At 39.2% G+C, this 26,749-nt stretch overlaps 2 protein-coding genes across 3 annotated transcripts in view; one reads left to right on the top strand and one right to left on the bottom strand.

Moving 5' to 3' along the window:
• Window positions 1-1,911: 1,911 nt before the first annotated feature.
• tmem62 (transmembrane protein 62) lies at window positions 1,912-18,679 on the bottom strand. Its single transcript, XM_030127278.1, has 14 exons — window positions 18,469-18,679; window positions 18,101-18,305; window positions 17,571-17,682; window positions 15,629-15,766; window positions 15,062-15,107; window positions 14,442-14,583; window positions 10,193-10,317; window positions 9,868-9,990; window positions 9,088-9,243; window positions 7,846-8,005; window positions 7,433-7,631; window positions 7,213-7,308; window positions 5,899-6,017; window positions 1,912-4,146 (listed from the first exon to the last, which is right to left on the bottom strand). Exons 1-14 carry the CDS (start codon window positions 18,504-18,506, stop codon window positions 3,826-3,828), a joined length of 1,980 nt encoding a protein of 659 aa, XP_029983138.1. The 5' UTR covers window positions 18,507-18,679; the 3' UTR covers window positions 1,912-3,825.
• A 6,098-nt stretch (window positions 18,680-24,777) lies between these two features.
• ttbk2a (tau tubulin kinase 2a) overlaps window positions 24,778-26,749 on the top strand; it is a 45,055-nt gene continuing 43,083 nt past the window's right edge. For both annotated transcript variants that reach the window (XM_030126117.1, XM_030126118.1), the window contains exon 1: window positions 24,778-25,079. The gene's annotated coding sequence lies outside the window, so the exon portion shown is untranslated. The remainder of the gene's footprint in view (window positions 25,080-26,749) is intronic.

Genomic DNA, 26,749 nt, shown 5'->3' on the forward strand with positions numbered 1-26,749 from the left:
CTGAAAGAAATCACACAATACAATCAAGATTAATAAATAAAAAAACAGCATCATTGCATTTCACCACATCTATAACACATTCATTTTGTTGTGTAACCACCACACTTGGATTGTTTGACATGGTTCTTAGTTCACTGAGCTACTATGGCGTATAAAAACATGGTTTTCCTGAAGTACTACTGGGCCCAGCCTATTGTTCAAGTGCTTGCGTTCCTGAGAAACAAACAGCTGCTTTCACTTCTATTCGTCTGGAGGAGAGTGAAAATGTGTGGTCGGCTTCTCTGTGGGTTTGTTTTTTTTTTGTTTTTATTTTTTTTAGTGAAAACTGGCATTGGAAGGTTCTGATATGATTTTCCCCATGTGAATACTGAGAAGTGTTAAGTGGCAGTTTATGTGCAATGGAATTTATTTTAAAAACACTTTCAATCCATAAAGCACATGTACACAAATTACATAACTTGGTTGACTGGTAATTTCCTTCATCTATTTTCTTGAATTACAAGTAAAAGAATGCTTTAAAAATAACATCATCTAAGTCAGTGTTTCCCAACCCGTGTGTCGTGGCATTTAAGTGTGCCGTGAGAAATCCTCATGTGTGCCGTGGAAGATTATCCAATTTCATCTGATCGGTCCTCTGAGCAGCAGTGTGATACAGATACATATGACTGCGCGCACCAAAGACCCACACGACAACAACAGTCTCCTGGTTCCCTTTGCAAAATAAAAGTGAAAGTGAACAGGCCTCGATGCGGTGCATTCTGTTGATAAAGCCCCCCCCTCCACTAGTGATGTGCGGATCAGTGGGTTACCCCTGGTATTGGGTTGGGGTGGGGGAGGTACGCTTCCCATACTATTATACGACGGTCCTCAATCCGTAAACCGGGGGTCCGTCCGAGGGGGTCGCTGATGCACCCCTCTCAGCTTTCTTGTTCCAAACGCCCCACGACATGCATGCATGCATCCCTTCCAACAAAAAGATTTTCCAACTTCTGTCAACACAACAGTCCCAAGATTGGATGAGCGCAGTAAGTCGCAAATCTAAAGAAATAATTAGGGAGAATCGGATTTGACAAAATCACTTACAAAAGACAACAAATCACCTTTAAAAAACTGGCTACGTGTGGCCATGGAAATGCAGTGACTATGCTAAGCTAAGCTAACAGAAGGGCTAAGCTAAGCTAACAGAAGGGCTGCCAGAACCCAATAAACGTTTGTCATGTAAACCTTCATTCATGTTTAACATTTCCATGGAAACAGAAGAGAAAGTACTTTAGTTCCAGATTAATTTCTTCTGGAAAAACTAAATCGGATTTAAAAAACATCATGTAACCGTACTCAATGTCGCCTGTGCACCACCGATGTGCCCCCCCCACCCCTCCCCCTCCCAGGAGAGTGTCCGATGACTGCTGCCAAGGAGTTCCTCATTCTAGAAAACAAAGTTATTTTAGTTCTGTTCCCTTTCTCCACAATCTATGTATGTAAGGTGGGCTTTTCAAGCATGACTGATATAAAGACTAAAACAGACAAACTCAGAGCTGCTGAGGAAGACTCATGTGTGTCTTCAATTCCTTCAAGAATATCAGCTTTGTGTTCAACTAAACAGGCCCAGGTTTCACACTGAGGAAGTAAACTGAGACTAGACTTGCATTATATTTCAATAAACATACTTTTTGTGACATTTTTGTTTGGTAGTGTGCTTTGTGATTTTTCTAATGTAAAATGTGTGGTTGGGAAACACTGATTTAAGTTGCGTTACCCACATCATCTCCACCCAAAGGAAATACCACGCTTTGGGTACATCCATACTGCAAACCTTAGAGCTCAATTCAGACTAATTACTCAGATCTGACTTTTTTTTTCTGGCTGTTCACATCGTTGTTGTTTTTTTTTGTTTTTTTGGCTGTTTTTTAAAAAATGAGGTCAAAATCAGATTCCACACCTTCGCAAAGACATCACACACAGCACATTATTGTAAAGACCTGAACGAGAACTCCAGCATTTACACTTTCACTGCTAAGTTGACCTGCCATCCTAAATACCTAAGACTTCTAAAAGAGCTGGACAGTATATCAGATTAATTCAATGAATTATGTTCATGTTTTTAAACAGCTTTCAGGTTTAGTGTGTGATATTTAGTGACACTCAGCGGTGCAGACTGCAGTTAAGTGAATACCCTCCACTACACTCTTATCTATGGCATAAAGACTCAGTGTTCCTTCACATTCTGGCCTCTTCAGTTTAGGGGGTATAAACTCTGGTCGACACCCAGGCTTAGTAAGTGACAGGAATGACACTCAACCAAGGATGCTACCCCCTCTGAAATGTATATTTGAAGCTATTGGATGGTGTGTGTAGATATAAAAGCTCATTGTAACTTAATAAAAACACAGGAATTGATATATTTGTCTCTGCAAACAGATCCTCTTAAATCACTCTTAGTCTTCTTACACCACAACTTTTTTAGTCAATTTTTCAGCTACGTTGCTAATCTCAGATACCTAAACTTATCTCATTTGCTCTGTTCCAGTGCTGCTGATATGTCTGACACTCTCCATCAACATTCTGGAAAAGGGGTGAAAGTAATTTATCTGCACAGAGCTGAGCGCAGGATGTTACCATGCTAGTGAATTTGGGAAAGCAGTCCTTTCGGTGGAATGTGCATAAAGAAGTGTGTGATAGTGCCAGAATGACAAAATCTCTACAAAAAGAAAGGGCGCATAAAAAGACATGTGTCTTTGTCAAAACTTGGCATTTTCAGCGGATAGTTGTAGCTTAGAGGTTGTTGCACTTTCAAGTAGCAACAGGGACTTTCAATACAGTTCCACACAGATAGAGGGAAGGAGAGGGACAGAAATAATCAGCCTTATTCCAGCAGAGTGACTCCAGCGGGCCACACTAGTATACAGTCCAGCCCTAGCGCTCACTGTGTCCTCACTGTCTACTTCCACTGCAGCTGGCTTCCATGTTTGTATTCACAGAGTAACTCCTGCCAGTGCAGAGCAGGGACAAACACTCATCTATAGGGACATGAAACTCACACGGAAACAAAAAATCCGATTCAAATTTAGGACGACAAGTAAAATTAAATAAAAATAAAAAGAGATATTGAGTGATTTGTGCTGTTCTCCCTTTCACAAAAAACCCAGATCTGAGTTTCATATGAACAATATAATCTGATTTGTGCCCCTTTCGTAGTCTGAACATACCCTTATGCCAACCAGAAAAAAAAATGAGGAAAGCTCTGATATGAATGAGACGCACACCTTAGTTGTCAGAAGGTAAACATGTGGTCTGGTTTGGCACGTCCAGCCATCATTAGTGAATGAAAATGGTTGTCAGAGGGAAGAATAAAAGGAGAAATCTTTCTTATTCATCCTTTGGCAGTGGTGAAGTGGCGTTTGGCCAAGGCAACACTTCCAAAAAGTGCTAAAGCTCAAGTCAATGAGTCAGCTTAAAACCACAGCAGAATACAGCAGTTCTATACTGTCAACTGCAGCATAGACTGGACTAGTCCTAACATAGCTGAAACGGGCGATTTGACCCTCAATGTATCCAAGGTTTGGATTTTTTTATACACTGTATACATTGCTATAAATATGGCCAGAAATGTGCTCACTGATGTTTTACAATAACATGCATATTAAGTAAACAATACTATCTAGAAACAGGATAGTGAGTGATGTACTGTGAAGTGGCTTTGAAAGGAAGAGAAACAAAGGAGGGGGCTGCTGTGGGGGGGGTTGAGGCTTTCAGGGTGGATAGAGACAGCAAAATATATCTGTGAGTCAGGCTCGGGGAGATTGTGGTGTTACAGTGCAATTACTGTCAAGAGGGAGTGTTGGTCTTGCTGTTGTCACGGACGAGAGGGGCGGGGCCCGTCCAGGCGCGGTAGACCAATAGCAGGCTGAAGCCCAGCGCCCATGTGCGAACCGGAGACAAGAGGAAGGCCATGGGGCCGTAGGTCTCCAGCAGAAAATAACAGGAGTGGGCCTGCCAGGTAAGCAGCAGCAGCATGAACATGTGAACGCCCAGAGTTCGCCAGCGGCAGCCCGGCCGCAGGAAGTGGGATCGGAAGGTGTTGCCGCGGCAACGGTGGTGCAGGCTCCAGCAGAGGTAACAGGTGAGGGGCATGTTGAAGAAGAGCAGCTGGCACAGAGGAAGTACAGAGGAAATGAGTTTGGTTAAATGGGATTAGTATAAATCGCCAACCTTGGTCAGAATAATAAAGCCCTTATCATCGCTGGTGGGAAATGATGTCAGCTCCACAAGCACATGAAAAGTATGCTTACAATGATCACAAACGCAATCAAACATTTTACTAGAGCCCGACCAATATGGGATTTTTGGGGCCGATGCTGATACCGATATTGGGGGCTAAAAAAAGCTGATATCCAATATATCGGCCGATATCCGATATTGGCCGATATATGAAATAAGAACATTGAGCTACACAGGATATAATAATCTTATATTAGATAATTGTGGACAGGTGGATAAACAGTTGCATAAATCTTTGTTTATCTCACACAGATAATGGACCCAACTTTCAAATCCAAACTATACAATCACAAAAATAATTAGAGCAAAAAATATGACTGACCACAAAATTATGTTTTCCCTCACAAAGTTTGATGTGTCTGCCTCACCGCACTACAACTTCTTATGTGGACTAAGGACTAAACTGAGCATGTGCAGAGTGAATTAGGTGAGTCCTAAGTTGTTCCTGATTGGAGCAATAGCAAGAGTTACACCTGACCTGTGTTACAACTGTCGCCAGTCTCCCCTACACTATTAACACCCAGGCCCACTGGCAGAATGAAACTGTGAGGTAGACAGGAAGTGCACGGACAGGGGTGTGTGTGGGGGGGTGAATACTTCATAAGACTGGGGGTCCGTGATTGTTGGTGGGCCGGCCAATTAATCGGTCGGGCTCTACATTTTACATATTTGATCTAGATGAAAATAGAAACAGACAAAGCAGAGCTGGTGCCTGTTCAGTGACAGAAAAAAATAAAAGCCAGGCTAATTTGGCAAAATCTGTCCCTTTCTCAGTCGTTTCAGTTCCATAAAGCAAATTTCACATAGTTCAAGCTCAGTTTCTCCAGCATAAATTGCTACAGAACTAACCTGGTCCAAGGCTGGATCACAGTCAGACTAAGCTTTAAGATATAAGAGGACAGGGTTTTTGGAAATGCACAAATATCAAAAAAATCTGTCCATTTTGAGAATGGAAGTGTTCATACCAATGAAGAAAACCCTATTTTTTAATTGGGTATGAACGACTAAATCTAAACAGGAAAATTAGTGGAAGATTCAATTTCATTAGCTCCTACATGATGATAAGTAACACACAACATGATAAACACGAACGGGGAACATGATAAAAAAAAAAAACATGACAACTTAACATGATTAAATGTGTTTACCTCCAGACATCTTGTGCTGCTTATGAATAACATGTACATGTCAGTATCTTGACTACATGATGTCTTGATCTGATTGTGAATTGATCGATGTTTATGGAACAACCTTAGCTCCAACAACTACGTTTGTTTCCTTCAAGTCAGATGCTGGACTTCATCACCAATGTTCTTAGAGCGCCTGATGGCATCTACTTTAATCTTTGTGTGAAGAACAGCACACATTTGTTTAAAAATGAACACAAACTTAATTTCTGTGTGTTACTCAAGGTCTAAAAACACAAATAAATGCCCTAAATGACACTATTTACATTTAGAATTTGGGAGAAACGTTGTTGGTAATTTCCTGAATATACTAAATATACTCATTTCACACAAACAAATACTTAGAAATACAAAAAACAGTGGTCTCTTAATTTTTTCCAGATCTGTAGGTGCACAGGAAGATGTCTTAAATAATTTAGCAACACAGTCTTACTTGCACGACTCCAACCACATAGGTGAGGCTGCCTTCTAGGAAGTGTCCATCAATGATCACCCCAAAGGCGAAGCAGGCGCCACTGTGGCCATCAATCATCTCTCCTATAAACCAGGGGCCTGAACACACGGCACATCAAGGTTTCATCAAATTATTTAATAAGAAAAGAATCCATGCACGGTGACTAGGAAATTTTGCTCATCAAATTTGCATTTTGAGTTGACGTTACGTTCTTTTAACAGTGTTGGAGGCCAAACTGCTGAACAGGGCAGGTTTAAAAATATATACATTTCGGCTAAAATTTCCTTAGGGGGTCAAATGAGTGTCCATTTTTGTCCAAAAACAGTTGTCATAAATGCATAGAAGTGTGTTGAAATAATGCTAATCCATTTGTGCACAGACTACTGATATTATTTGACAGTGGAAGCTCTATTTTCATAAATATTGGATTTGGAATAGCACGTGTATGTGAAAACTTTTGCTGGTGGACAGACGTGACATTACTCATGATGCTCTGGTCAGTACCAGTACTTTATTAGGAATAAACTTATAGACTTACTATTGATAATTCTCCTCTTCTTCATAAATGTTAGTATTGTGGATCTTAAACAATACCAGCTGACACAAAAACACTAAATGTGTCAGTGGACAGATGTGACATGGTTGTTGTGGATCCCATCATACTGATGCTCTGCAGCCATGTCAGCGTTTACACTAATGATCCCTGTGCAAAAACTAGGATCACTATTATTTATTGGATAGTTTATCATCAGACTAAAGAGGAAAGAACAATATAGAATTGTTAATTCTGTATAAAAATGCTTATTATTAGAAAACTGTTGATTTAAACAGTGCTGTGTGCCATTCTTCATGTATGTATTGGTGTAACATAAGCAGGATGGATCAGCACCATACTCCAGACTGAACCTGTACAAATAAAACTTGTGATATGTAGGAGAGAATCTGGGAAGAAAAACTGGGGAATCTAAAAGAATAGAAGATTTGTTTTTCAGGTCAGTTCAGTTCAAATAGAACTTGGCCATTAGTGACATGAAAATATAGCATTAATTGTGCTGAAATGGGACATTTTTGAGCTGAAAACATAGTTCATATGAGCATCAACATGTTGAACAGAACTGAAATCCTGTACATTTGCAGAACTTGCATTTACCAACACAAAGTTCCTTTGGGGATTCACTTAGATTGATTTACTATGAACAAAGACACAAATAAGACCTCTAAGCACATTTTAGCCGATATATATAACAATAAAGTCAAACTTGATGCACAAGACAAGAACATGAGTCGACCCACCTAAAGCTGTACACAGGTTGAACAGCAGCAGAGAGTAGTAAAAGGTGTTTATTTTGCTGACCAAATGGAGAGACATACACGCCTGAGAGAGCAGCCCTGAAAAGACAGAAAAACACGAAACATATGAAAATAGCTTCAACCACATTTGAATTAATTGTTAAAATAAAGTGCAGTAACATAAACATTTTGATGTGTCTAATTTGTTATGCAGTGTCCTTACCTCTCCCAGAGGAAATATGGAGAAACCTAAAGGCCATCAGCACACCGACATTCAGCAGCATTGTACAGATAAAGGCCACTCGGCCCAGAATGTAGTGGTCTGTGAGGAGGATGAAGGACTGCACAAAGCCAAAGCTGGGAGTCAAGTTGTTCTCCAGAGTAAAGTGCTGCTCACGCACTGTTGACCGGCCTGCCGAGTCCTGACTCAAACATAAAAAAGAACAGGTGATCACTGGTTCATCTCTTAAACAGAAGCAAATGACAGTAACGTGTCAAAGCCACAGTGTCCACTTAAATCCCAATTCAACTCACGGAAACAAAACAGCCAGTTCATCCAGTCCAATGAAATATTTAGAAGCTACGAGTCTCAACGTTTATCAGTGTAAGTGTCAGATAAATGAATGCGGTTCAGACCTCCACTTTAACTCTGATGGTGTGCAGCCCCGTGAGGTAGAGAGACGGATCCCACAGAAGCACAAATAGGGGGCCCCCAGCAGAGTGTCCCCGTCCAACAGGGTCTCCATCGATGCTCACATGCACCGCTGTAATGGGAGACTCTGAGAAGGCCAAGATCCTGTCAGGGAAAAAAAGACACAGGCACAATATATTATTCACTAGACACAACTAAATGTATGGGTAATCTGTATCAGTTATATAATTATTTACTATCTAATTCAACTGAAAATGCAGATCATAAGCGTGAAGCATGGAAGGAAGATTTGGGTACAGATATCTCATTAGAGGATTGCCATTCAGTATGAACTAAGGTCCACACCCAACTAATCAATACCCGATTTAGATTATTGCAGTATATGCTGCTTTTATACTTTTCACCGCTATTCACAGTTCTAAGGTTTTTTTCATCTTTAACATCTGTTTTAGTTCATACAAAACTGAAACAGACTCATCTGCCCACAGCACGTTTCCATTGTCTTTCCATCCATCTGAGATGAACCAGGGTTCAGTGAGCCCACAGGTGTTTCAGCACAGAACTGATATTGTTGTTCCAGTTTGTGTAATATAGTTCCAGGCTGAATTCCTAGATGCTGTTTTGGACTGTGTGAAGTGTCAACCGTTTTCCAAAGTCCTCCTGAGCTCATGTGTCTATATTCATCACAGCATGACAGTTTCTCCTCCAGTGATGCTTAAAGGTTGAAGGTCACCCACAATTCACAGAGGTTTTCCACCTGAGAATTCCCTGGACTCCCTGAATCTTTTAACTCAATGTTTTTTTTGCAATTTTGCAATGAGAAATATTCTTTTAAAATTAATTGACAATTCTCCCATGCAGTTTGGCACAAAATATGGAGTCAGGATCAAGACCAATCCTTTGGTAGATGCTCCTTTTATGTCCAATCATGATATTTTTTTTTTATTTCATTGTGTGCTGCTGTTGCAAAATTTGTTCACAAAATAAAATTCAGTTGATCAGTACAACAGTGAAAAGCTTTTCTTTGTACTTCTGTCACTTAAAGAAATGTTCTAGTGAATTTGTCAACATACAGAATTGATTTTTTTATACCATTTAAAAGATATCAACTTTTATGGAAATGGAGTTTGCACAAAAAGTCTGAAATCTTCAGAATCCTAATAATGAGGTGATGTGCTTTTGAGCCAAAGTGATAATGAACAAATAGACACACACAGAACAGACACCTGATGTGTGTTGATCTCTGGATCCGATCCAGCGGCTCCACTCCTGGATGCAGGTATTGGGCATCCTTGGGGTTTGTGATGAGCACGGCAGGCCACTGCTCGAATGATAGGTCAGAGAAACTCAGCAAGTCATGGTCAAACGCCAGAACTCTGTACCTGAATTGGGAAAAAAAAAAAGGATTAGAAATATGTCTTAGGAGAAAAATAGAACCAATGTCCCTGTATCTCGCCGGCATGTTCTATCAAGAGTCAATAACAAGTTGAAACTGTCAATTTGCCGCTATGTTAGAGTTCTGTGGTCTTGATACAGGAGATCAATCTCCCAATAGAAGTGGGTGGTACTTTCACTAGAGGAGAACTCAACAAATTAAATGTAAGTCCACATATGACTTCCTATCACAGCTCAATAGTAAATATATTGTTATATCTAACCATTTCCATGTTATAAGTCATCAATATATGGACTATTATAAGTAAAGGCAAATTTTTAATATTTAACAATTTTTTTAAAAATGCAAAAATCTAAATTCCTCAAAACTGTGAACAAACTTTGTAGACATTCTCCAAAGGAAACTACATGTAAAATTTTAAATGAATCCGACCAGTAGTTTTGGGAAAGATGCTTGAAGAAATTACGAAGACGACAATGAAAATGAAGACAAAGATGACCCTGGACACAGGGCCTTCACAATAGCTCATGGCCTATTGGATGAATGAGGTCTAAACCAGGCTAAAGAAAGTCAAGTTAGAAACATGTCATGATCCTGTGGTGTCAAGCACCTGCGGTTGTCCATCCAGTCGCCCAACTCCAGCTCCAGGGTGCCCTGTGGGTGACGGCTGTGAAGGACGGGCATTAGACCCCCCAGTGTGTGCAGGTGGCCGCACAGATATGCAACAGCAGATCTGAGGTCAAACAAGCCACAGTTAGATGAATGAAATCAACCAACAACTGCCTGACAATTTGGACAAACCTGCAATTAAACTACAACAACAACAGGATGAAGTTCAATTCATGTTCCCCTCATTCAGAGCTTGGATCATTAGGATTATTAGTTGAATGTTTGCTCAGTGTTTAATAACAGGTTTACCAGCCATCTTTTCTCACCTCATCATCTCCCGAACTCCTGGAGAAGGTGAGACCACAGTGGAGGTGGTGTAGTGGCCGAACCAGATGGACTGGTTACTTTTCAGACTCTCAGCTCTGAACGTGTCCAGCAGGTCCATCTGAGTCTGGAACAAACGGAGGAAACGACTGGATATTATCTGTATGTTGGACTGTATTAGTCATCTCTTATCTTCAAGAAAATTAACCAAATTAAAATAAAGTATATGTGCGCAATCTGACTTCTTATTCAACAACATGAAAAAGCCTTATTTGTGGTTTTAAACTCTCTTTATGGTCAGAACATGACAAACAGCAAACAGGAGATTTGATGTTCAACATCAAGATGGTAAAATGAAGTAAACCAACAAAATGCTGAGTGTAAGTTTACAAAAGAAACGGTCAATGGACTGAACTTATATAATGCATTTTCTGCACCTTCGTGGTGCCCAAAGCACTTTACAATTCCTCACATTCACCCATTCATGCACTCACTCATACACCAGTAGGCGGCTGCTGCCATGCAAGGCTCAAGTCCAAGGATGCTTTGACATGTGGACAGTTGGATCCAGGATTCAAACCGCCAACCCTTTGGCCATTGGATGACCTGGTCTACCAACTGAGCCACAGCCACCACAAAAAAGGCCTTACCACAGAAAAATGTATACCACAATAATAACTAGAAGCACTCGGAGAGCGCAGACCTCCGCCAAGGCAGATCAGTGGGCCCCCCGTGCCCCCACCCCCCCACCCCCAATCACCACCAAAATTTAATAATTTGTTCCTTGTGCCAGTATCAACATTTCCTGAAATTTTCACCCAAATCCGTCCATAAGTTTTTGAGTTATCTTGTACACAGACAGACAGACAGACAAACCAATGCCGGCAAAAACATAACCTCCTTGGCGGAGGTAAAAAATAATCACAGTATTAAAATACACATCCTGGTCAAAGAAAGAAGATTTTTTTTGTTTTTTTGTTTTAACTAAACAAATAGTTTAATCCCATCATGCCTAGTGCCTACAGCACAGGCCTGTGGGGGCAGTGCTATAATCTGGGATTGCTTCAGTTGGTCAGGCCAAGATTCAGCAACATTATGTCCCCAAAAAGTGATGGAAATGAATGTTGTGATATTGCATAAGATGATCAAAACAATGCTATGGTGGATCTGTGCTATAATCAAAGCCAAAGGTGGTCCAGTGAACCCTAACCCACCAAGCTGTTTATATCATGATACTTCTAATTATTGTTTCATCACTGAGCACTGTTCAACAACAGTAACATTGTACAGTAACATCAAGTGTTCTTATCTTAGAAAGGACATCTGTTCACAACAATATACACTACCGGTCCAAAGTTTTAGAACACCCCAATTTTTCCAGTTTTGTCTGTAAATTCCAGCATTTCCAGTCCAATGAACAGCTGAAATGGTACAAAGGTAAGCGGTGAACTGGTTTGATGGGTCCAGTTGCAGCAGAAAGCCATTGGTGAGACTTCAGAATCAGAAAAGGAGGCTTGGCTGGGCCATGAAACAGCACCAGTGGACTACTGAAGACTGGAAGAAGACTACTGAAGACTACTGAAGACTGGAAGAAGACCACTGAAGACTGAAAGAAGACTAATGAAGACTACTGAAGACCGAAAGAAGACTACTGAAGACTACTGAAGACTGGAAGAAGACTACTAAAGACTGGAAGAAGACTACTGAAGACTACTGAAGACCGAAAGAAGACTACTGAAGACTGGAAGAAGACTACTGAAGACTACTGAAGACTGGAAGAAGACTACTAAAGACTGGAAGAAGACTACTGAAGACTACTGAAGACCGAAAGAAGACTACTGTAGATTGGAAGAAGGGCTTATGGACTGAACAAACCTGACACTGTTCAGTCTGCTGTTCCCAGTGTAAACTCTTCCTCTCTTCCTCCTCCTCTCTCTTCTCCGTGCTTTCAGCTGTTGTCCTGTCAGTCTCCTCTCACTGCAGCTGTTGACTGTCATAAATTTATCTTCTGATTCTGTTGTGTCTTTGGCTCTGCCAGACCTCTTCCTGTCAGCATTTCCCAGTCCAGTTTCTGAGTGCCTTTGGATGGTGAAGGAAACTGGATTTACTGACACCTGGACTTTCTTGGACATTTCTCTGGAGGACAGACCTGATTCTGTTGGGTTTCTGTAAATTGACTTAGAGTCTGGTTTTGACCAACTCTATATATAAAATGTCAAGAGATAACTTTTTGTGATCTGGCGCTATATAAATAAAATTTGATTGATTGAGTGATTTAATTGGTTTTCCCCTGTAAGTCGCTTTGGAAAAAAGCGTCTGCCAAATGCGTAAACATAAACATAAACATAAACACCTACATTTTTCAGTCTTCTGATGCTCTGTCTCTCTTCTATGGTTCATTGCCTTTTCCTCTTTTCCATTTTTATAGTAACACACTACTTTGTGCAGTTCAATACTGTTCAAATAATGCTCCAACGGTATGGTACCAAAGTGTGTCCAACACTCCTTTTCTGCAGACACAGGGGGTTGAAGGAATTCACAAACGTTGGGACACCTGGAGGAACTGAACCACCAACTTTCCAGACTTGATCAACCTCCATTGCTGCAGAACTGCTTTCAGTTGTTAACCCATTTCTTGTTCTCCTTTTTGTATAATTCTGAAATGTACACAATTTTTCAGTTTTGTTTAACCTTACCTTTTTTTTTTTTTTTTTTAACCTCTGGCAGTTCACCGCTTACCTTTGTACCATTTCAGCTGTTCATTGGACTGGAACCGCTGGAATTTACAGACAAAACTGGAAAAATTGGGGTGTTCTAAAACTTTGGACCAGTAGTGTACATCTGGATCCTAACAACATGGATATGAGCATGATTAATTTTAAAAGTGTTAAATACTGCAACTTTAAAATCAAACATGTTTTTTGTTTTATTTAGTTTATTCTGCGTGGTGTTGCTAGTTTGCTTTTAGGGATGAATGATGACTGAATATAGTGGACAATACTGTGATTTTTAGGACAGTGTATCTAAAACTACATTACTGGGCATTTTTTCACTTAACTCAAATACATAAACATGAATAAAAAACACATACATTTCAAAACGCACACTGGACCTTCAGCCTTTTCCAAGTATGTAAGTGCACAGGGTGACAGACTGTAATCGAAATTAACTGTGCAACTCTACTTGCTTGTTTTTGTCCCTTAGCCTGTGTCGTCTGTAAGCATTTAGGGTTACTATTGGGTATAAAATGTATCATGTACACAACATCTTTGTCAAAACATGTCAAAAAGTCTTTGCCGACCTTTAACTTTGTGGTTTTAACAGGGTTTTAATACGCATACATATCTATTTCTTAAAATGTTTATTTAGATACACCAAGATCTAAATAGCCTCTACGTTAGCCTCTACTAAATTACAAATCATCAACATGAGTTTGAAATTAATCAATAATCCGAATCAAATACATAGTATCCAGAACTACTGTCAGTTTGTACATTTTTCAAATATCACAACATCACCAGGGAACCTCCCACAAAATATGACACTATTGGAATGACATTAAATTTTTTACCTTTGACCTTATTAGATGTGCTTACTGCACTGAACATCTAAATCCAAGTTAAAAAAAACATGCCTTAATCAATAAATGCATACATTTTCATCAGTAAACATTAAACTAACATGAAAATCAAGGCAAGTCTAAGTGTGATGTGAAAATACGAGCAGGTTTTATGTAATACAGCGACAGATCAGTGATATTTTATTAAATTTATTCATCATAAGTAGCTATAGTAGTTATGGATGGTATTGGCAGTGATACCAGTGAGACACCCCCTTTTTTTGTACGTATTTCCATTTTTTTATGTGTATGTATGTGCATGCATAAATGGATTGTATGAATCATTAAAAAGAGATCTAAAAGAAGTCAGTCGTTTCAGTTGAGAGGCCAAACATTAGCCATCAGACACCATCCAAGCCAGGATCTGTTGATGCCAACAGTTTGTAAAATGTACTACCGCCATCAGTTAATCAGCCAAACTGATTAGTCATCTGTGTCGAATGGACATTTGCTCAGTATTTTCTGAAATGTTTGTTTTTAATGTTGTATATTCTGGTCATATCTTGACAGACTGTGAAATGTGTTGATAAAGTAACAAACCCAATGGTGACTTTTGTCCTGTAAATAAAAAATCTGGCTTTCTTTAAAAGTGTTAGACTCTTCTGCTGAGATATGATAGGAGACAAGCATACCTGGTTGAGAATTCCAAAGAAGTTGTACGGCCTCTTGGGTCCTGGTGTTAGCGTTGCATCTGCACAGACGAAGGAGTAATTGCCAAAGGGAGTTTTGTGCACATAGTGGAAAGAGCCTACTTTCTGATTAGCAGAGTATTTCCTAGAGAAAACAGGGAAAAGGCAATGTGAGCAACACGACAGAAGAGCAGCTTGGGTTACAGCCAGCAGCTACTATCCTAATAGAGCTCTAGGATAATTTAATGCATTTTAAATAAATAAAGTAGACTGGCACAGAAGACAGACTTTGTCTTGTGGAGGGTAACCACAACATTAGTGATATTAGAAAGATTAAATATCAATTGGCATCAACAGAAGCTGAAATGTCACATGAAACATCATTTATGTCCAAAGACAAGAGAGTCTGTGTGTCTTCGTGCAGATTCTGCTTCTATTTTGGTCCTTGCATATCTCAGACAGCTTGGATTATTGTCAATAAATAGGTCTGGAACTGCTCAGGTTTCAAAGGCATTGCAGTCACTGCCCACTTTGATCCACTTCACACTTCGCCTGCTGCTTCACAACATGCAGGAGTGGAGTAAATCAGAAACTGGAGTATGCATTACACACATTGTACTGACCGGTAATAATTGTTGACGCTGTCCAGTGACATTATATTGAAGGCATCTATGGAAAGAAATGGAAAAAAAGGCAGTGAGTGAGGATCTGTGGTGTTATACAAAAGGTCAGACTGACTAATGAAGATAAATTCCCCTCGGGATGACATAGATTTATTTAACCCAGTGATCAGATTTCCTTACATAAGAGTAAGACATCGAACCAAATCTGATGTTACCATAAACCACTAACTAATGAACTCACAGGACACACATCAATCGATATCTGCACAAAAACTGTCAGAGAAACTGCAGATTCAATAACTTTTTCTTTTTTTTGATATTTAAAAAAGTTACATATCTTGTTTCAGATCTAATAGTGTGCAATCCAATAACAGGGAGAAAGCAGTGGGGGCGAGGGAGGGGACTTCCTGTATGAGGCTAAAATGGACCACAGTTAATGGATTCTTCAGAAAGTCTTAAGAGTACGCTTTCTCTTCTCTGGGATGTTTCAATTAAAGCAATGGCTTTTTTTTTTTGGGGGGGGGGGGGGGGGGGGTTGAGATGTCAGAGTGTGATGCTTTTAATCACCATGATTTCCACGAATGTCAATCCACCTTGTGCGCTCCATCACCCGCGACCTTTTCAGGACGTTGTGGTAGGCCTGCCATTCCACCTCGTGCTGCAGGGAACCCACCTTACTCTCTGTTTTAGCATCTGTCAGATCTCCTGGGGAAGTGGAAAAAGCACAAAATGCCGTTTGGAACTGCAGGATGTGAAAAGAATTGTCAGATTTATGCTTTCACTGCATTTATGGAACACTTAATTGTGCACATAAAAGGCCTGTGGTCATTCCAAGAGAATATGTATAGAATATGAATATTATGTTTTCCAGTGAGAAAGGCATAATATCATGTTTGTTTGTTTTTTACCATTATTACTACCATGTCCTTGTAAAAAATTTTGGAAAAGCTAGAACAAATGTCCAAAAAGCTTAAAATCAAAACTCCAACTATGAAATTTAGTTAATGGTAAGACTTCCATTAACAGTTATTTTTATTGTTCATTAATCTGTCAGTTAATCTGTTACCTTGATTAATCGATAAATTGCTTGGTCTATAAAAAAATAAAAATAAAAAAATAAATAAATAAAAAAAACCATGATGAAAATGCCCTGTTTGGTCCACAAACCAAACATATTCAGCTTACTGTCACAGAGGAGAATTTTAACCAGAGAATATTGCCATTTAAGGTGGAATAAACTATTTCTCCTTAAAAATATTACCCAAAGCAATCAATGAAGTGTTAAATAAATCAAATATCATTTATCAGTTTAATAGTCGACACTAACTGACTGACCCACTAGATCAGCTCTAGTTAGTTTTGAGGCTCTTCACACTGATTTTATATTAATTTAGCTTAGGTGGTGCCTAAAATGTCTTGTACTTTATAATAGTAGTGAAAACCCTGCTGTTAAATAAGAAGTGCAGTTTAGAACCCTATAAGAACTAGAAACTTATTAACCAAAGAGAGTAGCAAGTTTAATGGCAACACAATGGAGGAACTCAAATTAAGTTCATTTTTTTATGACCATTCTGTCTATGATGATGTAAAGAATGTACTCTTCAGAAAAATGTGTTTCATTGACATGCATTTCTTTGGGCTGAATTTATATATTTATATATATATATATGTGTGTGTGTGTATATATATATATATATATATATGTATACACACACACAAAAATGAGCTGTGTTTCAAGGAGGTAACCAGTGTGTAACAAATTTTACTAGTCAAAATTGAGAGAGAAGACAGAACTGTAAAAGAAAATGTAGTTTTCTGATTTTTTTTTTTTGGGGGGGGGGGGGTTTAGTAGTATAAAGGTCAACCAACAGAGGATTTTTAAAGGCTAATATGACCATTTCTGTCAAGAAAAAGCCAAGAACCAATTAAACAACTGATCTTACCTCACCTCCAACAGGAATTGAATACTGTTGGAAATATTTTTAACTAGAAACAGGTAATCTGTTAAATTCAACATCTAAGGTGAAGAACTGAATAACTTAAATCAATAAAAAACAAAAATCTGGATACAAATAAAAAAGTCACAGTAACTGGAAGTGAATCTAGAGGTAAACATCAAACTGACTGTGAAACATCTGAGGAAATATGTAACTTTTTTCTATTCTAAGATATCATTCTCACATTCTCAAGTCAGTAAATCCATTTTAGAAGCCTCATGTTAGTAACTGACCACTATTGAAGCCACATCCTGCTGACATCAACACTTTGTAAAACATCCCATTGATGCAGATTAATGCCAATGCTTTGATCACAGCAGATATCTTTTATTGTCTTATGAATCCACACAGGATTTAGAAACATTGCAGAACAGAATGTCTATTTCATGTGAGGGATTCTTGCCCAGAGAGAGAGAGAAAGAAATGTGTTTCAGGTGCCACATCCACTCATGTGGAGTCTCATTACATTTGTACATGTCCAAATAATGAAGGACGGGGTTACATGACTGTACCTGTTGCGAGCACAAGAGCTGGTTTGATCACTTCAACTGTGTCACTGCAGAACTTTTCAAAATCTGGAATACGCCTGGGATCATGAAATCGGCTGATGTGAATGTCAGAAACCTTCAATTAAACAAAAAAAGGAAATCAAATTCAGGGTTAAACACGTATTAAAAACAGTTCCAGATGTGGTTTGGGTCTGTTTCACCCAGTGGTATGATAGCTGTAATCACACAAGTGCAAAGTCAACTTACTGTGCTGCTGAGCCACCTTTTATACCTGACACTGACACACTTCAGTGGTCACTGACCCCTTTCTGTCAATCATTCAGAGTTCAGTGGGTAAACAACTACAGGTAGCTTCTTACAACAACTCTGCAAAGCTATAGGTACATGTTTCATTCATGTTGGGGTTAAGGTTAGGATTAAACCACACTGTTCAAAGTGAAATAGTGGAGAAATGCACACAGCGTCATTCTGCTCCGACTGAACAGCTGTTTGGACCCACTGAGGCTAGCTAGCACAACAGAAGAGTAGCCCACCTGTATAAACCAGAATATATTGTTCAACTCGCCGCCGGGATATGGTGGAGAACTTCCCCTGGGTCCACCTCCATCTCCGCCTGCCGGGTGCTGGACGCTCCGTTTGGGATGCCAAGCCGTGTCATAGCTGTCCAGCACCCAGGAGGTGATGCACGCCAGGGCCAGTCCGAGGATAACCAGAGCACCGAAGAGCTTCAGCATCCTCCTGTAGTGGCGAGAGAGGGGGCTAACTGCCGCCGTCTGTCCCGGACAGAAAAAAGCTAGCTACTGGTGGAAATAGCTAAGGGCACGAATCACACTAACTAACTAACATTAACTACAATTACAGTCAACCATTTAGCTACATGGCTAGGAGCTAAGACTCAGACCGTTTGTGTCGCTGCCATCGCGGCCACAGGAGATGCATTGAGATGCGGGGTTCATTCACGGCTCCGTTCAGCGGGCTTCAGAGGCGGAGGAGGAGGTAGCTCGGCAGGTTAGCTAGCAGCTACCAGCACAGCACTCTGCGACCGGTTGGAGCGGACAACGTCACCGTCAGATGAGAGCGGAGTGGAGAAAGTGACGTCCCACTCTGCCATTGTTTTCCGGATACCGCAACACCCTGCAATGACGGGCTGTGCACCTGCTATCGCGAGAGGTTCCGGGAACAGGCGAGAAACAGGAAGTGGACCGAAGTGAAGACAGAGTGATCATATGTCTCCAGAAATGAACAATTCTTCTTTCACTTTCGTTCATTTTGAACACATGGCAGGGATGATGGATACATTTTCCACATTCCACCTTTTTGGTGGTATGGATGGATGGATGGATGGATGGATGGATGGATGGATGGATGGATAGATGGATAGATAGATAGATAGATAGATAGATAGATAGATAGATAGATAGATAGATAGATAGATAGATAGATAGATTTGGCTTTAGGAGTGTTCAACTGTATCCAACAGGACACAGAGTAGGGGTCAGTGTTACACCATCCCCAGGGGTGTGTTGTCATCCTCCACAAACGTGTCAGAACAGACATGACAATCGTGTGCTGATGCCAGAGTCATTCTCAGTCTCCTCCAGGATGACGAGAGCAGCCACAGTCCAGTAAATGATGATTTTGTTCAATGGTGTGAGGAATCTTTCCTGCAACTAAACATAACAAAAACTTAAGATATGCCGATTGAGTTTAGAAAAGTCACAGGCACAAAGACACTTAACTAGAAAGTCAGAGCATCACGTATGTGCAGTCGAACAAATATCTTGGGCCTGTCACTGACAGTAAATTGAGCTTTTAGGAGAGTTGTGAAGTCATGAAATTAATAGCACTGTTGCCGAAAATGGCCATTGAAACAGATCCATGACTGTCAGGGATCATAGATTACCAAGTAACATATCATTAGCTTCATAGCATAATTGCCAAAGTCATATTTTTGGACAAATTGTGATACCTACATAACTTTACTAACACTGCTGCTTCATTTTATGCAGATTTCACAATTTGACCAAAAATATGACTTAGGCAATTATGCCATGAGGCTAACAATATATACATTCACAAAGAGCAGCAGCTCATTGCAAAAACAGAGGAATACTGAGGCAAATTAGCAACAATAGTCTAAGAGGGGATAAAGTAACCTGAACTTGATTACAAAATATATTTTCCAACAATATTTTACAAGTAATTTTTAATTAAAACGGCAAAGAATAAATAAATAAATAAATAAATAAATAAATATATTTAATCCAGCTATATCAGCAGTAAAATAAAACAGAGCTGAATCTGAAGAGTGTAAAAGTGTAGTGTTCCAAATATAATTTAGTTAAGTGCCGTGATATGTAATAGTTGACAAATAGAAAAAAAAAATCGCACTAAATTTGTATATTATAAACTAATTTCAGGTCAAATCTTGCAGTTTTTTTCAGTCGCTTTGGTACATTTCTCGCATCATCTTCAACATTTGCAAAACAGTAAGTGCATTTCTCAAAGCAATTTGTACAAATAGCAAAACACCATGGATTACCTGCAAAAGCCAGTCTCATGCTCAAAATCCTTAGTTCATCCCTCAAAAGTAAATATCTGTGTCAATGAACATGACATCAGAATGACAAGTCCTTGTGTCATTGTTCAATTCAATTCAATTCAGTTCAATTCAATTCAATACACTTTATTTATCCCCAAGGGGCAATTTAAAAAGGACATGAATGTAGCTTAAAAACAGACATTAAAAAGAGACAGGACAGGGTCGTCATGGGAGGTCAGACTATTCAGCAGAGACCCATTCTAATACATTTATTGTTGAGTGTTTTTTAGATTGAATTGACCTAAAATTATTTTCACATCCTTGATTGTTAATATCTTCAGTGTAATTTTTGCATTTCGTAAATTCATCCCAGGGGCCGGATTGGACCCTTTGGTTTTGGCCCCCGGGCCGCATGTTTGACACCTGTGACTTAGGGCAAATCGGGTTGTGTCCAGTTAAATATCCACATAAAATGCATCTGTGGCACAGGTGTCAAACATGCGTCCTGGGGTCCAAAACCATCCCGCCAAAGGGTCCAATCTGACCCACGAGATGAATTAACAAAGTGCAAAATGCAAAAATTACCCTGAAGACATTAACAGTCAAGAGCATCAAACTCAAAAATAACAGCATAAAAACCTAGAAATAATGACTCCAAATGTTCTTCTTGGTTTAATGTGAGAAAAATAATATGACATTATGCCTCTAAATAATGGCAACACCAATTTTTTCTCTTTGATTTATTGCAAAGAACATTAAATTCTGATATCCTTTAATAATAAAATGTCAATAACCTGAACAATTATGAACAACCTGGAGTGTCTAAAGAAAAATAAGTGCAATTTTAACAATATTCTGCCTGTTTTGTGCCTTGGTAGAGCTGATCTGTAATACACATGTAGAAATCATAAGTTGAGGCACATTATTGATCAAATTTTACTTGTTTTTCTTCAGAAGTTGTTTTTTTTTTTTTTTTTACCAGTTATTCACATCTTTTTTGTTTTGGATCTAAACAGTTTCATCATTTAATGTTATTTTTTGCTCTACAAAATTTGCAGTTGCCATTATTTATAGGTTATTCTGTTATTATTTGACTGGCCTGGCCCACTGCAGATCAAGGAAGACAGGAAGGCGCTGCAAAGGGTGGTGAAAAGCGCACAGAAGATCACCCGCAGCAGTCTTTCTTCCATGGAGGAGCTATACATCAGTAGGTGCAGGAGCAGTGGGACCCCACCCACCTGGCTCATGGACCGTTTGACCCCCTCCCCTCAGGGAAGAGGCTGCGGAGCATTAAAGCCAGAACCACCAGGCTCAAATGCAGCTTCTTCCCAGAGGCTGTCAGACTGGTGACCTCCATGAAAAACTGATGCACTACTGTTGCACTACTGCAGTGAGTGGTGAGAGCTGCGGAGCACATCTGTGACTGCTGTCTGCCCTGCATCCAAGACCTGTACACCAGCAGGTGCAGGAGAAAAGCCCAAAGCATCATGGATGATACCACCCACCCTGCACATGGATTTTTTACCCTTCTCCCATCAGGGAGGAGACTACGGCATATCCACACCCGGACCAACAGACTCCGAAACAGTTTTTATCCAGAGGCAGTTAGAATGATGAACTCCTGCTGAACTTTGAGCCCAGAATGCACTTTTAAATTGGCACTTTACTGCTGTGCACTTTTTAAATAAAACTTTTTTTTTTTAGTTATTCATAAGTAATTTTAAGGGGGGTGTTATTGTTATTGTTTTTGCTATTTTTTTTAATATCAGTATTTTATTATTTTTATTATTTTATCAGTAACTCATACTATTTTTAACTTAATGCTGCTGACAGTCGGGGACCTGAGTACAATATTTCATTTCGGTGTATTTTTATATGCTGAAATGACAAATAAACTTGAATCTGAATCTGAATCTGAATCTGATCCTGCTGCTGCTGAAATACACTGCTGTTTTTATTCTGGTTTAACATGCTGCTAATTTTTTATATCCTGCACTGTAGTATTTATTTATGTATATTTATTCATTATTATTTTTTTTAGATTTTTACTGTTATTATTAGATTTGATCATTATTATCTTTAACCCTTTCATACATAGTGGTCACTCCAGTGGACAGTTCTTCTCCAGCTGTTCTCTTATATATTCATGGATTTTGTTGTTTTAGTTCCATATCAGCCAACACAGTGGACACTTATGTACCATTGCAAACATTGCAATTCAGACCATTACTGTAACTTTGCTGTTCTTGATAAACCTGATCTGCAGTGACAAGTTTTAGTGTAAATCAATTGTTATTTGTTAGACAAAAAGTTTTTTTTGCATGTTATCTCCATGAAGTGAGTAATACCTTCATTTATAAGGCCATACTTGGGCTACTGCCTTCCTATATCTGTGGTTTGATTTCGAGAAGAAGTGTTGATTCTTACTGTCTGCAATCGAACAAGCATTTGTTCCTCTTTGTGCCATTTGCCCGTACAGAGCTGGGAGAAAGGTCATTTGTGTACTCTGCTCCGTCCACATGGAATATGTTGCTAAAAGGCTGGAAACTCTCTGAATTGATCTCCCTGAATGCTTTTAAATCCAAACTCAAAGTGCTGGAGAAGAACTCAATGACTTGCACATGTTTTTCATAGGTTGAATTGTCCTGTAAATTATTGTTTGTTGTAACTGTATGGGGTACTTGTATGTTGTAACTATGTGTCGTGTTTCATGCTGTCTCTTGGCCAGGACTCCCTTGAAAAAGAGGTTCTTAATCTCAATGGGATCCTTTTCCTGGTTAAATAAAGGTTAAATTAAAATAAATAAATAAATAAAACTAGCATTAGAATATGTTAAAATGTGAGAAAACATCAGATTAGCAGCATTAAAAATGTTTTTATTTCATTGTTTTCTTCTCACTTTCTGATATTGGGTTGTAAACACGTTTCTTTACTTCAAAAATTAAATGCATGGACATTATGTAACTCCATGAAAAGAAGAAAAAAACCTCAATCACATTGTTTTTTTCATGCCTAAGGAGGAATAAAAACACTCAAGAAAAAAAAATTGACTAAGGTTTTCTTAATTCATGCATGAAAGGGTTAATATAGGATTCATTTTATAAATTTTACCATATACATTGCTGGACCTGAGTACTGATTTCGTTTCATGTATACACTACATGTAATGACAATAAAGTGAACCTTAAACCTTGAACCTTGAACCTTGAAATTGGGCTGAATTTGCCCCTGAAAGAACATGAGTTTGACAGCCCTGATCTGTGGCATATCGTTGCCCCCTAGCGGTCACTATCAGAAGTGTATTTCCCCTGTGTCCTTTCTCAGTGGCTTCGGTTCTTTTGCCTCGTTTGACATGACAGTATTTATTTATTTATTTTTAACATTTTCACCCAAATGTTACAGCGATCCTCCAAAGCGTAGCAGGTCGACCTGACACTTTCCAGTCTAAACCCACAGCAAACTAATCCGCGAACGAGCTTTAACCCTTTCATGCATAGTGGTCACTACAGTGGACAGCTGACCAAAGGTGTTTTCTTGTATATTTATGGATTTGTTGTTTTGTGCATCATCCCATACGCTGCAATTCATTCCAATATTGTAACTTCGCTGTTCTAGATAAACCTGATCTGCAGTAACATGTTTGAGTGTAAAAAAAACTGATAATTGTTACTAGACTGAAATAAACAGTTTTGATTGTTTGTTTGTTTGTTTGTTTTTTAAACAAAAGTTGCTTGTTTTTTATTTTTATTTTATTTTATTTTATTTTTTTTTTTGACATATTATCGGCATGCAGGTATGTTAAAATGTGAGAAAACATCAGATTAGCAGCATTGAAAATATTTTTATTTCATAGTTTTCACACAGTATATCTGTAAATACATTTCTTTGCTTCTAAAATTAAACGCATGGTGTCCAGCTGAGTGAACATTTTTGTAAATCCATGAAAAATAGATTAACCCTTTCATGCATAGTGGTCACTACAGTGGATAGCTGTTCAAAGGTCTTCTCTTGTATATTCATGGATTTTGTGGTTTTAGTTCCATATACAATGGACACTTATGCATCATCCTATACGCTGCATTTCATACCATTACTGGAACTTTGCTGTTCTAGATAAACCTAATCTGCAGTAACATGTTTGAGTGTAACCTTGTTTTAACCTTTTTTTTTTTTTTTTTTTTTTTTTTTTTTGCATATTATCTCCATGAAATGAGTAACTAGTATTAGAGTATGATAAAATGTGAGAAAACATCAGATTAGCTGCATTAAACATGTTTTTATTTCATAGTTTTCAAACCGTATATCAGTAAATACATATAGTTTTCGTTGTTGCTAAAATTAAACGCATGGTGTCCAGATGAGTGGACATTTTTGTAACTCCATGAAAAATAGGTTCATAAAAAAATTCAATCTCATTGTTTTTTTTGTTTTTCATGCCCAAAGAGGAACAAAAATCACTTCGGGAAAAACATCTTGATTAAGGTTCTCATAATTCATGCATGAAATCAATCGCATTGATTTTTTTCATGCCTAAAGAGGAATAAAGTAGGAATACACTCCAGAAAAAAAAAAATCTTGATTAAAGTTCTCGTAATTCATGTGTGAAAGGGTTAAAGACCCCGCCGCGCGCTCCCGAGCTGTTGCGAGGGGTGATCGCGTCGGGGGCGCGCACGCAGAGTTAAAGGCTGACGATCATCACACAGAGTCGTCACGTCACGGATCCGCAGCGACCGATAAGAGATGCTGAGGTGACAGGCAGGCAGGCAGCAGAAGGAGAAAGGGGCCGATCACGCACTCGCACACTCATTCCCCCACGCCGCGTCCGTCGGTAATCCCCGTCCCTTGTCCCGTGGACGCGCCGCTGCTATGGGCTTCAGCTCCATGTTGTCCCCGCCGCCGCCGCCTCCAAACGGACTGGATTTTTTCTAACCACACCCGGCGGCTCAAGGATTGGCAGCGAAAGACCCGAGGTAAGAAGGATCCACAGTCCACGCACAGGCCGTGGCATGCCCCCCCCCACCAAACCCGTTTTTTTTTTTTTTTCTTTCATCATAAACAGCCTGGTTTGGTTTGAATGTCCTGTTTTGCAGCTGCATGGATTCACTGTGTTCTCCCTGCATGTTGTCACAGCTTACAACCCCATTCCACTCCACGCCAGACAGGCCGTGGACGCTTAATGTGCGTGGACGCGTCTGAGTAAATCTGCTGTGGCAACCAACTCTGCTATGCAACAGACAGACAGACAGACAGACAGACAGAACACTGCAGGACAAGAGTGGAGGATTATTTTATACACACCAACTATGACTGCTGTCTGTTACAGCCCAATGAAAACAACTCACTGTATTTGTTTTCCATCCTTTTACATCACAGGTGTCAAACATGCGGCCTGGGGGCCAAATCCGGCCCACCAAAGGGTCCAGTCCGGCCCTGGGGATGAATTTATGAAATGCAAAAATTACACTAATGCAGGGCTGTCAACAGTGCCTGCACCAAGGGGGGGCATGGGGGGGCAAATGCCCCCCCCAGTCACAACCTTTGCCCCCCCAGTTGCCCCCCCACCCACCCAGATTTGGGCAAATCTTTGGGAAAATTCGGGCAACGAAGAAATATGAAAAATCCGTCAATGAAAGCGTACATAACACATTTTGATCCACTTATAATACAAGTTAGTGAACCTGAGTCTACAGATGTTGTCAGTGATTATACACATGTGCATGTAGTGGAATACATTTTGTTTGATTAGTTGGTTAGGCTATTAGTTTTATTTTGTTTTCAACATTTATTAACTTGCATACATTGGCATTGCTGTTTGTTTGCTGCATGTTTTTCTGATGTATTTAGAGAAATATGTGAAAGTAGATTGTACCAATTAAATAATCATAACGGAAAGTCTGAGTTGTTCATGCTGTAGTTTTTAACAAATACCTTGAATACATTAAGTATTACCTGATTTTACCTAAAATTGCCCTCTATATAAAGTATAACGGATAGGCTATACATTATATATTTATTTATTTATTTATTTATTTATTTATATATTTTAGCCGCTAAAGCGTTAATTTCGCACTATACGCAAAAATTTTTTGTCCAAATGCTCAGTGGGTCAAATGGTCCCTTATTCTGCCACATGAGACTTGAAGGGAGCCAGAGTGTGGTGTGGTGCAAGGTAATTATCATTAACAAAAACTAACGAAATGACCAAAACTAGAATTGTAAAAACATTTTCATTAACTGAAATAAATAAAAACTATAGTTATAAGAAAAAAACATAACTAACTGAAACTGTATTGTGTGTTTACAAAACTAACTAAAACAGATAAAAATTATGGATAAAATTCCCTTCGTTTTCGTCTTTGTCAGTGTCGGATTGATACGAAATCGATTTCTTTGTCTCTCTCAGTTTTCTGTGCTGTCACCATACGACACTTTTTGGTCCGTCACTTGTGTTCACTTGTGGTTTCCAGTCGTCTTCTGGTCCCCACTCTACTTGGAAACATGGAGACTAAAGCAGCAGAGTCCTGTCTGGGATTTATTTGAATACGACAGAGAAGAAGAGAAAAGAGACGACAAAACTAAAACTAAACTAAAACTAAGCATTTAGAAAATAACGAAAACTAATAAAAACTATCAAATCTGC

The sequence above is a fragment of the Sphaeramia orbicularis genome, chromosome 22 (assembly GCF_902148855.1).
Source record: "Sphaeramia orbicularis chromosome 22, fSphaOr1.1, whole genome shotgun sequence".
Lineage (NCBI taxonomy): Eukaryota > Metazoa > Chordata > Actinopteri > Kurtiformes > Apogonidae > Sphaeramia > Sphaeramia orbicularis.

What these genes read in the sequence shown, in the direction of transcription:
- tmem62 (XM_030127278.1), bottom strand. Translation starts at nt 18,506, where the DNA reads ATGCATCTCCTGTGGCCGCGATGGCAGCGACACAAACG. An exon ending in TGACATTCGTGGAAATCATG is followed by an intron (nt 15,108 to 15,628) that starts GTGATTAAAAGC and finishes TTCTTTCCATAG; the next exon opens with ATGCCTTCAATATAATGTCA. An exon ending in AGCGTCAACAATTATTACCG is followed by an intron (nt 14,584 to 15,061) that starts GTCAGTACAATG and finishes TGTTTTCTCTAG; the next exon opens with GAAATACTCTGCTAATCAGA.